The sequence below is a fragment of the Lepidochelys kempii genome, chromosome 12 (genome assembly GCF_965140285.1).
Source record: "Lepidochelys kempii isolate rLepKem1 chromosome 12, rLepKem1.hap1, whole genome shotgun sequence".
In the NCBI taxonomy this organism is placed as follows: Eukaryota; Metazoa; Chordata; order Testudines; family Cheloniidae; genus Lepidochelys; species Lepidochelys kempii.
The window spans coordinates 8,181,698-8,199,498 of record NC_136391.1 but is presented as its reverse complement, the minus strand read 5'-3'; the positions used below and the strand labels follow the sequence as shown (position 1 = coordinate 8,199,498).

The following is a 17,801-nucleotide window of genomic DNA, read 5'->3' as shown; positions in this document are numbered from 1 at the left end:
TGAATTATGAATGGCGAAAGCCAAGATAAAAATGCATTCAGAATTTCTTTAATCATGTCACACAAACTTCTTTACAGTGTCATGGCAAGCTACATTTCCACCATCTGCTTGATTTTATTCTGCCCCCGCTTCTCAAATACAGAATAAAAAGTGACATTTTAAAACCGAACACATGGCCATTTTTACAAGACTTTGGTGCTGCAAGTGAATGCTTTCGCCTTTAGTCATGGAGAAAAAACAGAACAAAACAAAAACAATCTTCCTACACCAGGAAAATCTTTCTTTCCATAAGAACTTTAAAAGAGAAGGCTTTCTCCTGCATTCTCCCCACCCCGCATCTTGGTTACAATAGCAGTATTTTCCCTCAATGTTTTAGAGTAGAAACCTATCAAACAGGCTCAGTATGCACCTCAGAAATGGAAGAAGCTTTGGGTGAAAGATAATTTTGGTATTATGTGAGGGTACCCAGAAGGTTAATCTTGAGAGGTTAGCTAGGAAGGGTATCCTGGGGGAGAAAGGATGCATCTTTCACCCTCCAGGGCATAGGCTATCTTTCCAAGCTACACTGACATGGAGGGATTTTAGGTTATGGCCCATCAAAGAAACTGTTGCTACGAAAGACCGAGGAGACAATCTTCCCAGTGGAGTTAATAGTGCCTTCGCTATCTGAACTGGACTCGGAATCGCTGCTCCCCGAGTAGGCGCCCAGGCCTGGGAGAATACCAATGCACACAGCTGCTGAGGGACAGTGGACTGCAGAGCCACCCACTGAGCTGCTCCCGAGAGGAACGCAAGATGGCATTTCTGAAAGACATTAACAAACCATTACACTCTTCAAAGCACATGAGACACATGTAGCTTTTAATCAGCGAGCATACCCAGATGCTATACATATGCTATTGCCACTTGAATACCGTACTTCCCTAATACAGCTAAAGTAGCTTTGCTACCCTAAAACTTCCTCCAGGCGGAAGGACTGACGACCTCAGGGATGGGCCGTGGAGCTTTTCAACACTAGTCAGTCCTGTCCTGTGAAGGCAGTATTTCCTTCTAAGACCATCAATTTGATACATTCCATGAACACTAAATGATTCTGCTCTGTATATTTGACAAACTTTGCCATGTAATGACTTGATTGGGAGAAGGACTACTAGAGCAGTGGAATAAAGCAACGTCTCCAACACTTCGCAGCTGGTTAGCTTTTAGAAGGTTGGAAACACAGTTAATTGAACAGATGGAGTTTCAGAATGTGCCTTGGATTGTAGTTGTACAGCTTACTTCCATGCTGGTTGGGGTGTCTAGGTAGTAAAAGCTATTCTCTTGGCAGTAGCAGTCACAACAATTAAGACTGGAATCCAGCTGGATTCAACTTCCTTTTTTCTAGTTGCCCACAACTTTCTCAAACGTATTTGTCTCAGGCTGAAACTTCCTAGGCCCGTCCATTGCCTAGAAGGGGAGTAGTTCTGATTTGGTCAAACCTGCTGATGACCTGAATACAGGAGTCATAGAATCTCAGGGTTGGAAGGGACCTCAGGAGGTCATCTAGTCCAACCCCCTGGCTCAAAGCAGGACCAATCCTGAATTTTTGCCGCAGATCCCAAATGGCCCCCTCAAGGATTGAACTCACAACCCCGGGTTTAGCAGGCCAATGGTCAAACCACTGAGCTAAACCGGTTTGGATGACAAAACTACTTCCCAGCTAGCTCAAGAACAGCTGAAGAAAGACATGTCTAACTTGGCTTCCTTTGTACATCTTGCTAAGATTTGAAAAGCAGGGAAATCAGTCATTTAAAAGTTTAAATTGGACAATTTTAGGCATGAACTTTTGCCCCTTTCCCCCCCCAACTCCTCCTTAACACATATTCCTGCTGTGAGCATCTCTTTCTATGGGTGAGGCCAGTGGAGCCTGTAAGCTCCAAAAAGCAAAGTGTTCACAAGTTCGCATAAGGATTAGTCTGTTAACTGCTTCTCAGCCTACATTCTGCACAGGAAGAGCTGCCAGGTCTAGTAGCCTTTAGCATAGGCCCAGGATCAAGGGACTTTTAAGTCTTGTTGTTCAAACTTGTAAGTTCCAACACCAAACAGATTTGGATTTCCCTTTAAGAAAAACAGAAGCCAAAAGCGAGCAGTAACGAAACACTGAGCACTCAGGGAAGGGGGAGGGATAGCTCAGTGGTTTGAGCCTGCTAAACCCAGGGTTGAGAGCTCAATCCTTGAGGGGGCCATTTAGGGATGGGGGCAAAAATTGGGGATTGGCCCTGCTTTGAGCAGGGGGTTGGACTAGATGACCTCCTGAGGTCCCTTCCAACCCTGTTATTCTATGAAGGCAATCCCAAGCATTAAGCTATATTCATAAAGTTCACACTGCACATACTTTGTCAGGATATTATTTATTTGGACATGTAATGTGGTTGAATTATCTTAACTCCTGGGATTGCCCAGCTCCTTGAGTAGTTAGAATTTCTGCTACCTCATTTTGCCCCAATGCTACCTTTTGTTGGCAGTTGTGTTTACACAGGCATTACAGATTGTAGAATAGCTAATCTGCTTGTGTGATAGTATTTTATGTAGCTTTATTTAAAAAAAATCTGAAGTGAATGGGAACTAAACTGCTAGGGATCCTTTGTTCATCCCCCTGAAAACTGGAGCTGCTATCCAACTCTGTCCATGGCTTGCCATTTTCCATACAAAAGCAAAATATCCTTTGGCTGTTTGCGGAGAACTCCATGACCCAGACCAATGGCCCTCTACAGTCAAATAGTAGACCTCTGTGGCGGAGCCTTGTCTTAATCATGGTTGCACTGTTGTAAGTTCCTAAATGGCTGCCAAGTTTGTCCTGTCTAGAACAAAGGTATTTAGGTACCTATCTCTGGGAGTTAGGTGCCTAAATATCTCTGAGGCTTTGGGCTTCTGTAGCCGCAATGACCATCTATTGCTTTGCAAAGCACTTGGAAATACTTGGGAGTATGAGAAGCTATGAACACAACACAGTCTACATCAGCAACAACTGTTGATCACACATGATACTGATGATGTATACAACACAGTCCAATTAGTTTCCATCTTGGAGAAAGATAAGAGCCCTTAGAAATAACATTGGCAAATAAGTTATAGCTCCCAAAATAATAAACCACTCTACATATCGAACTCCAAGGCCAGAACACACCTTGATTCTTGTCATTGTCAGTGTCTAGTTTCAGTCTCTTCACACTGTTACCGCCTTCTGAACTGTAAGAGAAAGTGGAGTCACCTGGTTAGTCAGAAGACAGTCACTTGACAGCTGCAAAATCATAAAACTAGATTTGCCTGGAGTGCCTAAGAGAATTCCAGCCAACCACCTTCCTGAGCACCGCCAGGACTAACTGTGCGGCTAGTTGGGAAGGATCACTATTATCCAGACATTCAGCAAACTGCCTACACTGTATTCCCATCCCTTGCCAAGCTAAGTCATAGAAATCCAGATCTAGGAATCAAAGCCAGGTCTTTTGCATGGGAACACAGCACTAGTCGCAGGGCTGCCCACCTAGCTGAGACTATTAATCTTGAAATATTTAAGAGTTTGTGTGCAAGAAAACCCCCAAATAAGTTTGCATCTCTTTATACTGAGGGACAGCATTCATGTCACCAAGAGAATACAAGCCTGCTTACAAAGGATGGGCTCTTCCTTCAGATCTGTGACTTCTGTACTCCTCCAAATGCTTCTGTTTAGAAAAATCATTCCAGTCATCCCTTCACTAGTCAACTAGGTGTTGCGCATCCTCTCCTGTATAGCAGTGCCTGCTATCCCTGAGGGGGGATATACGGTTCCGCTGCCCATGTGCTAAGTGGGAATTGTTCAGCAAGGTTATGTAGCACACCAAAAGTAAATGTGAAGATGCTTCCCCTTCATCTGAAGGGACAGTGAATCATAGAAGGTTAGGGTTGGGAAGGGACCTCAGGAGGTCATCTAGTCCAACCCCCTGCTTGAAGCAGGACCATTCCCCAATTTTTGCCCCAGATCCCTAAATGGCCCCCTCAAGGGTTGAACTCACAACCCTGGATTTAGCAGGCCAATGCTCAAACCACTGAGCTATCCCTCCCCCCAGAAAGCAAAAAATGAGTCTGCTCTACACCCTTAGCTAATAGCCAGTTGGCTTTTTAGCTCATGCAGCAAAGGCTAATGCACTAAGCTCCAGAGGTCCCCGGTTCAATCCTGCCCACCAACAACCGGGGGTCTGCTTTAAAGGTCTTAAGCTCTGTTTCTTTGTCTGGTGACAGTGGGTGCTCTCAAGACAGGAGCGTCTCATAGATTCATAGATACTAAGGTCAGAAGGGACCATTATGATCATCAAGTCTGACCTCCTGCACAACACAGGCCATGGAATTTCACCCACCCAGTCCTGAGAAAACCTCCTCTCACCTATGTCTGAGCTATTGAAGTCCTCAAATTGTGGTTTAAAGACTTCAAGGAGCAGAGAATCCTCCAGCAAGTGACCCGTGCCCCATATTGCAGAGGAAGGCAAAAACCTCCAGGGCCTCTTCCAATCTGCCCTGGTGGAAAATTCCTTCCCGACCCCAAATATGGCGATCAGCTAAACCCTGAGCATATGTGCAAGATTCACCTGCCAGATACTACAGAAAATTCTTTCCTGGGTAACTCAGATCCCACCCCATCTAACATCTGATCACAGGCCATTAGGCCTATTTACCATGAAATCCTCTCCCTGCATCGAAAAGTTAGTCACAGAATAAACCTGCAATAATACATGTCCATTTATGGGCAAGGATAATCTATAATGCCCAGACAGATGTTAAATTGAGGTGTCACTAAATCTCAGCTAGCTTGAAATAGAAGAAAAAGTGACTGACTTCAGAAATGTCTTCATGTCAAGGCACTGACATGTCAATTTTGAAACACTCTTTTCAAATAGATGCCATCTGCAGCCATCAGATGTGTCATCAAGCAACATGCCAGAACCTGCTGCTTAGATGCCAACGGTTAGGGAGAAAAATAGCTCTTTGGATCCTAGCGACCATCCAAGTTTTGTTCCCTTTTAAAAACCAGTCCAGGTGGTACATCATGGATTGGAAGAGGAGTTTTGAGCTATTCCTGTACTAAATTTACCAAAGCCAGCTTCCTAGATTAGGAGTTACTATTTCACTGGGGATGAAATACTCACCACAAATCAGAAGCATCTGAAGGAATCTCCTATACCTTCAACTAAAACCAGATTCAAACACCAACTTACTTCTAGATGCCAAACAACAACAGTCATCGTTAGCAGATGACTGGTGATTGTCTATGGGAAGTGAGGCTAGGTCTGCTGCCATGAGCGGTGTAATCTGCAGCTCATGTAAACACACCTGTGCTAGATTCAGTCTAGATAGCGCGCTACACAATAGCCTTCAGGATGCAGCAGAGCCAGCTAGCCACGTGAAGACATACCCAGGGGGCTTGCACAGCCCACAGTGCCATATCCTCTCTGTTAATTTTAGCAAGCTAGCCAGAGTGGGTGTGTCTAAATGAGCTGCAGGTTACACTTCTGGTTGCACTTCCATAGCCTGAACGCATGGTCATAGTCCAGTTCCTGCTGGACTGTTGTTCCCATTACACGATATTGTAACGGGTAGCTAAAATGGGAGTCTCAAAGAGGCGAAACAGCGAATGGGCCACTGACATAAAACTGCCCTATCCCTTGAGAAGTGAGGGTTTTGCAATACTACTGTCAAGCCAAAGTGGTGGAGAAGAGAAGCTTGCACATTACCCTCAGGAGCAGATTGTCACAATGAGTTGTCTTCTATAAACCAGAATAAAAACACCAACAGTCAAAATTATGCAATTAGGTATCAATAAAACAAGCTGGCGTGGGATGCAAATCATTTGACTCAATGTGCAGGGGTGGCTTGTTATCTGGGAGCACGGTGGCACCTTTACCTGAGGTGAGTCCCTGATTTTGGCGGGAGGGATAGTTCAGTGGTTTGAACATTAGCCTGCTAAACCCAGGGTTGTGAGTCCAATCCTTGAGGGGGCCATTTAGGGATCTGGGGCAAAAATTGGGGATTGGTCCTGCCCTGAGCAGGGGGTTGGACTAGATGACCTCCTGAGGTCCCTTCCAACCCTGATATTCTATGATTCAAAGTGGCATGAGTAAGATCGAAAATAGGCCATTTTCAGATCCAAATATAGGATTTAATGACACAGACAAGGCTTCAATCATCTCAGACGGTGTCAGTTTGAATCATCATAGTTTCCCCACAGTCTGGGAGACACAAAAACATGCTAGTCCCTCTCTCTTTGCTAAGGTTCACACCTCTGACAACCTCCCAGAGGCAGCTTTTGGCCTGCCTCACTGCATACTGCTAACTCTGTTCCTTTCCTTATGAATTTATAGAGGTGTGAAACTAACCTCCTGTGTTTCACAGCTCCTGCCAACAGCTTTGCCTGAGAGAACTTGTTCTTGTTTTCTACTGATTTCACAGTGAGTTTCTTCTCTGCTTCCTTCTTTGGGTCCGTGCTGACCCCCACTTTGGCGAGAGTGCTGTGAATTAACAGTTAAGGATCAACCGGGATGTGAGAGATGACATTTCCTCTGCATTACATTCAGTCTGGCCTGCTAACGCTGATGGGGGTTCAGTCACAGCTTGAGGGTCTCATAGTCCTGTGCAAGCCTGTTGAATGGCATTTAGCAGGCACCTCATGCCAGCAGCGTGAGAACCTTACTCTTAGGAGCTGTCGTTCCGATGCCAGGCCTGTTCCTGGAGGACTCGCAGGCAGAGTGGGCTGCAGACTATAGTAGCTGATGCATAGTGGGAACTCTCCTCATCAGATACTTCAGGATAGCAAAGAAAGGACTTTGTACCGGACCAACAAGCAGTGCTCTCGGCACCAGAGGAGCTACCCTATAGGCCCGTGTCCTCTCTCGTTTTTAAAAAGTTTGGGAAAAGTGGAGGGTGCAAGGAAGGGAAAAAAGTGCAAGCATAAGATGACACGGGACCACCTGCCACCCCCTGGGCCCAGACACTTTTGTTACAGACCAGTTGTTTCCCAACCCAACTTTTCTGAAGGAGAAAGAATTCATACGTGGGCCAAATTCTGCTCCCCACTTTGCAACCATGCAGCACCAGAATTCATCCCACTCGGTCTACCATAAAGCAGAACAAATTAGGCTCGCATATCACAAGGCCTTCTTAAAAATTCTCCCCTCCCTTTATGCTGGCCTCATTACTGGTCACGCAGCAGGCTCCTTCCTTCACGGACAGCCTGAAAATTAACCCTGCCAGGCTGGAATGTGGTTGGACTAAGATTCAACCAGACCTTTGAAAGACCAAAAACCTGTAGCGAGGGAATCTTCTTTCTTACAGAGAATTTTGTAGCAGTTTGTCCTCAACATGTGGACAAGCCAGCCAATGATTTGTTTAAATTAGGTTGTAAACTCTTTGGAGTAAGGATTGTGTGTACCTGTGCCTGGTGAGCACCCAGTATAATGGGGACCCTGAACACAATTAAGGCCTCTGAGAACCACTAATGCAAAAGATCGAGGGCCCAGAAGTTCCCTTCCTCAATGAAATACAATCTTATTGGCTGGTCAAGTAAGAGTAGCTTAAATCTGTCTGTGCTCATGTACAAAAACAACTGCCTAATTTCTCTTCTTTATGCTGCTCCCACTGTTAACGAGCAGCATCATTTACCAGTTCCAGCAATGCCCACAGAGGAAATGAGTAGCCTAAAACAGAACATTTGAAAGGTGGGATGCAGGTGCAACCCATAATGAAGCAAACAAATCCGGATAGGCCTCAAAGGCTGGCTTTCTGATGTTAAGCCACACCCAAGAGTCTGCAGAAACACTAACTGGTTCTCATCCTATGGAGAAGTCCAGTTTGACCCCAGATGGGTTGATACAGGACCCATCGGACTACCTCCCCCTATTTCCTTGCTGCTACTTCTGTATTACTCTGGTATTTATGGGGACCTGAAAAATCTTCTGGAAAGTTTTATATTTGCACCTACAAAACCAATGTAACCTAAAAGGTTACAAACAAACAAACAAAAAAAATTACCCTTACCTCCAGTATCAGTTCCTTCTATGACTGCAATTCCCTGAAACAGCTGACAACACAAATGTCTTTTAATTATTTGTGCAACTCAGCTATCAGCTGTTGCAGGGAAGACTCAGGACACAGTAAACTTCAAACTTGGCAGGTCATGCCAGTAAAGTGGCAGCAACTGTGCAAATACTGGTTTAAAGTGTAGTTACACGCATACTTTGGAGACTTTGAACATCTATTTTAAAGCTTTGTTTCAGTCTTTCCAGTTCATGTTTTAACAGGGGTCATTCCTTGTTTGATTCTTCCAGGGACACAGTTATTATCAATAGCCCCGTCGGTCGTGTCTGTGATTTTCTTCCCTACCTCAACAACTAAACAGCTTAATAATTGCAGCTGCTAAGTGGCTTTAAAAAAACAAAACAAACATTTTTAAAGACATGGAACAATGGTGCCATCCTGTGGCCACTTGCAGTAATAAATGCTCCCTCTCTAGACAGGCAGTACCTCTTTAAAACAGTTTCATGTTGCAACGTGTGGTTCTTTTCACTTATGTTAGCAGGGTAGGTTCTTATGGTCATATTTCTGTTGTTCTATTATACTTCAATACTAGGCTAACTAGAGCCATTATGAGCAAGCTGAAGTGTCACTTGTATCAACAGATTCCATGGCTATTACACTTTTGTCAAAGGATGCTATTTTGCAAACACGGCAACCCTACCTCCAAAATGCTCAGCAACTAACCAAACATCCATTTGCAGAGACTGATGTGCTCATTACATCTAAATTAGCTCTATGGGCAGAAGTTCCCATTGCTGGATTCATATTACAAGCAAAGTTACTTTTTCCTCCCATAAAGCTATGTAAAAAATATGTACAGAGCATTGTGTTAATCCTGGATACAAGCATCAAAATTGTTGTCCTACAATATAGTTTAATGCTAGCATTTTGGGAGAGATGACAGGCACGACTTCCTTTTCAGAGAGCTCTAAGATTATATGGATATTTCCTCTCTCATACTTTTCATTTGTCTTATGTAAATAGATAGCAAGCACTCCTTGAAGGATCTCTCTCTCAGTATGTTTGTACGGCGTCTAGCACAATGGGTCTTGATTTGAGTTGGGGCCGCTAAGGCTACTGTAATACAAATTAGTAATGCAAATTTAGAGAGCTAGTGTTTAAAAAACTATTTCTAAGAAGGTTAAAAATAATACAGGCAATTAAAAGTTCTTTATCCGGGAAAAATTGAGTAGTCAGTCACTTCTGCAGTACCGAAGCAGCAATTTTTAATATACACACCCCTACAAGCATCACATACCCTTAAGTTTTGCTTATGTGTTGAACAGAACAGAGCACTAAAATACAGACCTGAATTTTACTTTTAAAAAGTAAGAAATGGTTGAGAATTTTAAAGCAATGTAGGAGATTTAGACATCTTCCGTTAAAAGTAAGCATCTAAATCTCTTAAAATGCTTTGAAATTCTCAACCATTGTCTGCAGCCAATAAGCATCCATGATTATCAAGTTGTGAGCTATCAGCCAATGCAATTAGTTATTTCAGAATTTCAATTAGCAATATCCTAGTTTTCCTAATACATTCCTTGAGTAGCCTGCTGCAATCTGCACGCTTTGGGTTAGTACAGCCAGGCAACCCTCAGTTTAAGTCAAGCTTAATTTTAGAGAAACCTAGAACGTTCACAACATACCAAGAGATAGAATTAGTTAAAGCAGCACCCATAACTGGAACCCTTTCCCAATGTTAACCGTGGGCTTTAGGGGTTATGAATTGGCCATTTCAGTTCCCAGTTCATGCAACTTTTTATCTGACAAACTACAACTGGAATACAATTTTTCTTTTAAAATGACTTTCAAGGACTAAGCATGCTAAATCATTCTGAGACAATTTCACAGGGTGGTGTCACATTTTTCACCTATTATAGTGCATAAATGGAAGGAGAATATTTGATCCACCTCTTGATCTTGGTCTGTGCTGTGGGCTGGTACCTCTACGTAGCTTAAACTGAATGTTATGCTGGCGAAGTCTGATGGAATGACAAAAGCAACATTTTTGATCCACTTCTTTTTAGACTGGAAGGACTTTAGGGCAGGGACAATGGCATCCTACCACATTTTGAGCTCTATAGTCACACAATTACTAATAATCCATTTACATCTCATACTGCAGAAACTAGCCTCAGTTTAAAAATGCATGCCAGCATCTAAAAGTAGTTTAGCTTGAACTTTAAGATGGGCCACTTTGAGTTACTCAATCTGACCCCATGTGGATGTGGAGCCAGGAAACTGAAACAAGATACTGAACACTGCATTTGCAATTTTCATGCCAAATATAGGGTGAAAGGCTAAAAGTTCTCATTGACAGTATCAATGAGCTTATGACATGGATTCTACAATTTGTAATATATAGCAAGGCCTATGGATGCAAAAACAGATGATACTTTAAGGATGTAAAGACTGAGTTCACTGATATCTAAAACTCTGGAAGATACACTGCCCAATAGCTTCAGGGGTCAATTACTACACTGCCCAATAGCTTCAGGGGTCAATTAGCTAACAGAGGGCACATAAGACTCCTTCTAGGCTCGCATGATTCACTATTGGACTTGTTTAACCTGACTAGTGCAGTCAGATCTATGCTGTGGAAGCAGCTGCCATGCACATCCCAATATTCAGCACACCCTGAAGCAACAGTGGTAGAAACTAAACATATTCCATGAATGATCAGTCTGAATAAATCTAAGGAAACTTCTACATGCAAATGTGCCCACTATGTCCCACATTAAGTTTTGTCATTTCTAACTGTACTAGCATCATTTACAAAAAGAGCTGGGCCGGACTTGCACATCCTACCAAGTTAGAAGTTGGCGGTTCCTGTCCCATGGATAAGCGATGAATTTCCAATACTATTACCTTAGGACATCTTTATACAAAACCGGTATCAACCTGATTCTCTTCCCAGTTCATTTTCCTGTAGAGTTTGATCCTCCTTGTTCTGCCTCAAGCCCCCTTTACTCCCACTGCTAACTTGCACCGAAGTGTCAGAGTTTGCACATCACCTACTGATTACTTACACATAATGGGCTTGATCATGACCAAACAGAAGGGGAGGAACCATCAGCATCTTGGTAGATGAAAGGAAACAATTCTCTTCTTTCAACCTTAAAGACGGTCGTAACTAGCTCAATGCTTTGCCATATGTGCAAGCCCAGTCTGAGGTCCTGAACTTGTCCCCAGCGTGTTGGTCTGGCAAGGGATAGAAACACAGTGGAGCTGACAGGCTTAACCCTCAGGCTGGGAGAGAAAGAGCATCCTAAGTTGTTCTCTAGCACTTCTCCATGAATATAAATATTAAATATTGCAAAAGCAATAGAAAGACAATAGTTCAATAGCTACTTCAAACAGTTTGGCTATTTTAAAGCGGTCAATGTACATCTGAAAAAACAGCTTGGCGAAAGCAGATCTGCTTTTTAAAATAGGCGAAAGATAAAGCAGAGGTTGCAAAAAGGAAAAGCCCTATCCTTCCTTTATACATCCTCCCTTTCTATCCTTGTATCAGTGTAAAATAGAAGAAGAAGAAAACAGCAATTAGAAGGAAACAGGAACACACATAAAATTTTTGAAGACTTGACCAAAAAACCCCCTGAGATTCGGATAGATCCAAAATAAGAACAAAACATGAAGAACTTTAGAGGCAGCTAATCATATACACTTCTGTGTAGAAAACTACTCTGCAGGGAAAAGGTGTGTGGACATCAAAGTGATTGCTGCAGAATCCAATTGTAGCTCACTATCTTATAACCTTCTACTCAGAACAGTGGCGAGTCATTTCAATGCAAAGGATATTCTGTATTCATTTAGTTCTTTCAGATCATCTTCTCTTCGTTGCTTTTCTATTAGCGCTTGTTGCCGAGAAACCTCATCAAGGAACTTTGTCTCATCTTCATCTAAGCCTCTTACCATATTTTCTGAATAAAGCAAAGCAAAAATTAAAAGCCATTAAAGAAGCTGGTAGAGTGGAGGACTATACAACAGTACTTCGCACTTTCACAGTACTTTTCATCCAAGGATTTCAAAGGGCTTTACAAAAGGTAGATAATCATCCACAGATATTTTACAGATAGCATCTATAGCACCACTAAAGCAGAGAGGGGAAGCGATCTACACAAGGTCACTGCTAGGGTAGGAAGTAGTATCCATGGTTACTATCAATCCTCTCTTCTAACCAGTAAATCATGCTGCCAGTTTAAAAAAAAAAAAAAAAAGACAGTCTTCTGAAGGGTCTGATATATACTAACCACCCACGGATCAGCTTGTTTTCCTAACTAATGAGAGACAACAAACTTCTCAGGCTAAAGATTGTCTAATCAGTGGGATTCCAGATTAGCACAGCTGAGCTCCCAAACATCCAAGCATATTCAAATTAAGGGCTTGTCTACATTCAAAATGCTCCAGGTGCACTGCTGTAGGACTTCAGAGTACTACCTATGCCAACGGGAGGGGTTCTCCCATCAGCATAGGTAATCCATCTCCTCAAGAGGTGGTAGTTGGACAAATTCTTCTATCAACCTTGCGCTGTGTACAGGGGAACTTAGGTCAGTTTAATTACATGGCTCAAGGATGTGGATTTTTCACACCCCTGAGCGACGTAGTTGTACTGACCTAAATTTCTAGTGTAGACCAGGCCTCAGAGACATGTTTTGGAACAAAGAAAACATAGCATGGTATTTTACTGAATACATACTTAACCACATTTATAAACATGGTAAAAGCTAAATTAGTCATTTTTAGCTACCAATGTATTTATGCTCTAAATTTCCAGTCTGGTATCCTATCTCCTCTTCCAAGTAGGGTACAGATAGCTTATTAGGAGGTTCTTTGAATCTCTTGTTATGCAAAGGATAATCACGCCATCAAAGCCACATATTTTCAGAGAGCTAATGAAAGACTTAAAGCAAAGTCCGCGGTGTCTGTGGCCAGACCAAAAATTCTAAGAATCATAGAATATCAGGGTTGGAAGGGACCTCAGGAGGTCATCTAGTCCAACCCCCTGCTCAAAGCAGGACCAATCCCCAGTTTTTGCCCCAGATCCCTAAATGGCCCCTCAAGGATTGAACTCCCAACTGTGGGTTTAGCAGGCCAATGCTCAAACCCCTGAGCTATCCCTCCCCCCAAAAAATGACGTTCCCTGCAACTCTTCAGTTACAGCAACTGGCCGAATTTCACTGGTTTTAGCTTCATGAAGGTTTAATTCCTAAAGAGGATTTTTAGGACTCTACATATTTAAGGGCCATATTTTGCCCTCAGATAAAAGTCCCATACAACTTCAAAAGGCAGGGCCTGAAAAATCCACTTGCCCTGATCGGTGGCAAGCTTCAGGAAGGGTGGGGCCTAAAAGTAGTCTTTTGTGGAATTTAAGGCTTTAATTTTAGAAGTACCAGTTCTTAAAGTTGTGAAGAATATAGTACCGCTCCCTGAGTCTCCAGACCGATAGTTTCCCATGTGTCTAGGACTGCTCAGAGCTTTCCTCAGAGGCAACAAGTGATAAGACACTAGTCCGTTTCATGCAGTCATCAGAATGGGACCAGTGAAACTGACAAGAACCTTAGTTTTACTCATAAGGTGCTCGGTATATAAAGCTATAAGCAGCAGCTGCCAAGGCAGTAGTGGTTGTTCCTAGGTCTTACTGATAACACTCTCCTATGGATCAACTTTTGCCTGGTATACGAGTCTTCTGGCTTGCAGGTGTTGTATAAACTTTTTAAAGCCCAATCAAGGGCAGCATTTAGCCCCAATATAACTGTCTACCAAAAAAAAAATATTAAAATCACAAACAAGAAAGAATATTTTGTTTTAAAGCTTACCAATGAGCATGTTCAAAAGAATGGGTACTTTCCCTAGCATTATCAATCAACAAAGTATGTATGTTAACAGCACATTCCTTCCTAGTCAGCTTACTCCTGCTGCCCAGTGCAGTGATGCACCTCAGTCCAATATTTAAGCTATATTGATTTTTTTCTGAAATGAAATTGAGCTGTCACAAATACTGCATAATTGGGCAAGAGAAACAAGCTGATTTAGATAGGAGACAGCTACAAGGAGCCTTTCACCCCTAGGTCACTGCTGACAAACGGATAGCTATTTGGTGGCCAATATGAAATGATCTGGTTGTCAGTTCCCAGTAGAACTGTCATTTGTCACAACTGGCATCCTTGATAGCAGTGTCAGAGGTACCCAGCGCTGAATCTGAATGGAAACTGAATTCTTCTCTTCCGTGTAAAGACTGTCCCACTGGTATTGGGTTTGAGGGATGTCCATGGGGCAGAATGAGGAAGCTTGCATCGCTGCTGCCCATACCATATCTGTTCTATGCCTTATACAACTTTCACCAGCACTGCATTCATTCAAGATCCCAGAAAGGAGATTGCTTCCATGCACACACACACCTCTGTTTTCAGCACTGTTCAGAAGGGAAACAGAGTACAACAGTTCAGTAGAGTTGTAGTAAAGCATCTTTCTTTTTAAAAGCACCAGAGTCTGGCAATGAGGGGTTGGGGTTTTTCTGGTTGTTTTAAAAGCAGCAAACCCTGCAAAGAAGTCTGGTTCTGTGCAATCCTAATAGATTACCTATATGCTGTCATTTACGATAGGACGTTTCCTGAAAAATCTGAGAGAAGCAAGATACTGGCCCTATGTTTATTTGTTCTATCTGCTTCATATATTATATACACAAACATATAAAGTACACTGTGTATTTAAGAAACCACATGTTTGTTTACATTATAACTAGAACTGCTCACATTAAATTAAAATTACAGAATTTTGTTAGATTTCATTGGGTTATGCAATGGCCCAATTTTCATTTTCTAGGTTTTCCCATAGATTTTTAAAATGTTTTTAAAACAAGCATTAACTAGATTTGAAGAAAAATCCCACCATGTGACTCTGCCAACCAATCAAAATTGACAATGCAGAAAAATGAAAACCCCAAACGTCTTTTTGAAGGACAGGCTACATTTTCTTGTTAAGATTTCTGTTCAAGATTTTATTTAAATGGAAAGTGGTTTTGTTTTTTGTTTTTTTTTTAAAAAACACTTGGCCAAATTTTGATCGATCGGTTTGTTTCAAAAATGTTCAAACCTGCTCATTATATCTAAGAATGAGTCAACATATCTGTATCACTCTTAGGGCCAAATTCTGCCCTCTTATGTACACACAATTCCTATGAAGTCAATACAAGTTGGGCACACATATGGTGGAATTTGTGCCTTAATGTTACACATTTCCCCCCCTCTACCCCACAATCTGTGTCAGGCCAACAGTCCCCCATACGGAGGTAAACTGGTCATAACTCTCTGGAGCCACCAACACTGATTTTAAACTAATCAAGCCTTCCCATACTTCCCCCTAAAAAGCAATTTCATTATGGACATGATCCTAACAATCCCTAGAGATCAATTATGCTATTCATGGCAGTGAGCACTATGCATGGCAGGTTTTGGTCTAACACAGCACTGTAACACTATGCATCTATTAAAGATGGAAAAAGAAGAATTGCATTTGATGTGGCAACAGCAGGGTAGAGATTTAGGCAGAATGGAATTATCCAAACTTGAGTTTGGCCAAAGCCTGACCCTTGCAGAGTACCATATGCTCTTTAAAGCACCACAAGCGGTCAGGGCCTCTGTTTTAAGTGTCTTCACTCTGGAGCACTGGTTCAAAAGAACTATCTAGAACTGACTCAAACATCATTCCTGTAGCACCTGACTTCAAGGTCTCTTACCCAACTTCTCACTTTTCCTTAGAAGAAGATCACTCCCCCAAAGGTGGTATCCAAAAGTAGAGCAGGGAACAATTTGTTCTCTAGTAATCATTATCCTTTTTCCATATTCACAGACAATTGGCATAGACACAGATGGAGATGACAACTTGATGTGTGAAAGGCAGTGTTTCTCTAACGACAAACTCAGTAATCACCATGACAATTTTTGGTGAAAATTCAAAATTAAAATCTCTGCCTCGAAGTACCTACTCCTTGTACATTGGCTTTATTAAAAAAAAAAAAGCGCGGATTCACGACTCAAAACTATTGAGGAGAGTGTGTACATAACTGTAAGATTGGAAAGAAATGGTCTGTTGGAAACTTTAAATCTTTTCCTTAATTCACACTAATGAGTGGGGGGAAGTGGTCTTATGTTTAAAGCACAGGATGGGGAGTCAGGAAAACTGGCTTCCATTTCTAGCTCCATTACTAATTCCAACATCCTTCAGCCTCAGCTTCTTGATCTGCATGATCGAATTCCATACTTCACAGGAATGTGAGTTTCGATGGACATTTTTAAGTAACTTTTAATTCCTTATATGCAAAACTCTCTCTTTATGCAAATAATTACTATACATATTTTATGATGACAGCAGCGGTACGATCCCCCCATTCAATTATTTTCCAAGGAAATTTCAGAGTGACCATGATGTAACAAACCAGTGCTTTGAAAAAAAGACAAATAAGGCATCCGACAGGAAAGAGCTATCCATCTGGCCAGGTATCTCAAAGTTACCAAAGATGGGGCACTTCTCTGGGCTTCAGCTCAGAACAACAACTTGCTGGTGCTTACTGAATTTAAACTGCTCCTCAAACTCCTGCTGTTTCTTGTCTTTCTGTTCCTGGAGTCTTTCATATAGTGACCGTGGGTCATACACCTCCTCTGGGCATTCTGAGAGATGGGAAGACAGCAAGAGACACGAACATACCTTAGACTATTTCTTTTTTGTTATTTTTTAACAAGCAAGCATGGCTTTTAATCTCCCCCCACTTAAAGCTTTTAAATATTCTCACAAGCACAGCGGCTGGTTCCTTTGATTTTTGTAGAGACAGTTAAATATTCTTTGGCTCTCTTTCCTGCAATTACCAAACTATATCCTAGTACCTTCTGGGTCCTCGGGTTTTCGAACCTTCTCCCATTCTTCCTGTCTTCTCTTCCGCCGCTCATCTAGCTCCGATTCAGACACAAATCTTTTGTTAATTACGTGGTCAGCAGTGCCATCTCCTCCATCCATTGTGGAGCAGCCTGTCCAAAAAATATACATGGAAGAGAATACTGATACTCTTACTGATACAGATTCCAGTTTCAGTTGCACAAGGAATACTAGAAATAGAACGTTGCACTTATGAGCAATACAGATCCTTCAAGATACATCGGGTAGAGGAGATAAGAGTCTGACCCCACAAGCTGAAAAACATAACATTAAATATCAACTCAACATAAAAATGAACACAATTCACCTTGATTGCAAAGCACCACTTGTAGGACATCTTTAGTAAGAGCTAGAGATCTATCAGAGTCCATCACAGAACCAACTCAGAAACAGCAGATAGATACTAAACAAATACTATACTTGCTCTTGGTCAAAAGGCTCAGAAGAGGGGTACATTTTGCATGTAGCAACAAAATTGAAACGTGAGGGATTAAATAAACTTGTTAAAACAAACCTGTTTGTAGAGAACCTCAAAAACATTTAAGTAAGATACAGAAACATTTGCCTATTACAGGTAGGCAAGGCTGTCCAACACTGCCCGTTATAAACCCTACTTCTAGTTGCTTATAAAGCTTTGTCACGCTTCAACCGTTTGGGCTGAAATTTTCCATGGCAAGTGTCTGTCTCGTGTGAATTTTTTTTTTTTTTGGAAAGTTTCAGCCAAAATGGTTCATCTGTTTCCAAGGATGAGGTGATCTGATAATGTTTTTTTCAGTTTGATTTTCCCT

The 17,801-nt window shown here is 42.0% G+C and overlaps 2 protein-coding genes across 8 annotated transcripts in view; one reads left to right on the top strand and one right to left on the bottom strand.

Annotated features, from left to right (window-relative positions):
- CPNE2 (copine 2) overlaps positions 1 to 17,801 on the top strand; it is a 205,538-nt gene that overhangs the window by 162,960 nt on the left and 24,777 nt on the right. The window contains exon 15 of one of the 7 annotated variants that reach the window (XM_073307435.2): positions 15,934 to 16,047. The exons of 5 other annotated variants lie outside the window; for them this stretch is intronic. In XM_073307435.2, coding sequence (XP_073163536.1) covers positions 15,934 to 16,032 — 99 coding nt within the window. In that variant the 3' untranslated portion in view covers positions 16,033 to 16,047. Of the gene's footprint in view, positions 1 to 15,933; positions 16,048 to 17,801 lie in introns of those variants that run through there. One more of the 7 variants, XM_073307442.2, reaches the window with a different exon arrangement.
- Positions 27 to 17,105, bottom strand: PSME3IP1 (proteasome activator subunit 3 interacting protein 1). The gene is made up of 6 exons (XM_073307450.2): positions 16,965 to 17,105; positions 16,653 to 16,751; positions 11,884 to 12,005; positions 6,387 to 6,520; positions 3,167 to 3,228; positions 27 to 804 (listed from the first exon to the last, which is right to left on the bottom strand). The coding sequence occupies exons 1-6, from the start codon at positions 17,092 to 17,094 to the stop codon at positions 587 to 589; spliced, it is 765 nt and encodes a 254-aa protein (XP_073163551.1). The 5' UTR covers positions 17,095 to 17,105; the 3' UTR covers positions 27 to 586.

Excerpts from the sequence above, each read along its gene's own strand:
- PSME3IP1 (XM_073307450.2), bottom strand. The coding sequence starts at position 17,094 with ATGGATGGAGGAGATGGCACTGCTGACCACGTAATTAACAAAAGATTT. Across the intron at positions 16,752-16,964 it reads AAAACCCGAGGACCCAGAAG|AATGCCCAGAGGAGGTGTAT; the intron begins GTACTAGGATAT and ends CCCATCTCTCAG. Across the intron at positions 12,006-16,652 it reads TGAGGAGCAGTTTAAATTCA|AAAATATGGTAAGAGGCTTA; the intron begins GTAAGCACCAGC and ends TGCTTTATTCAG.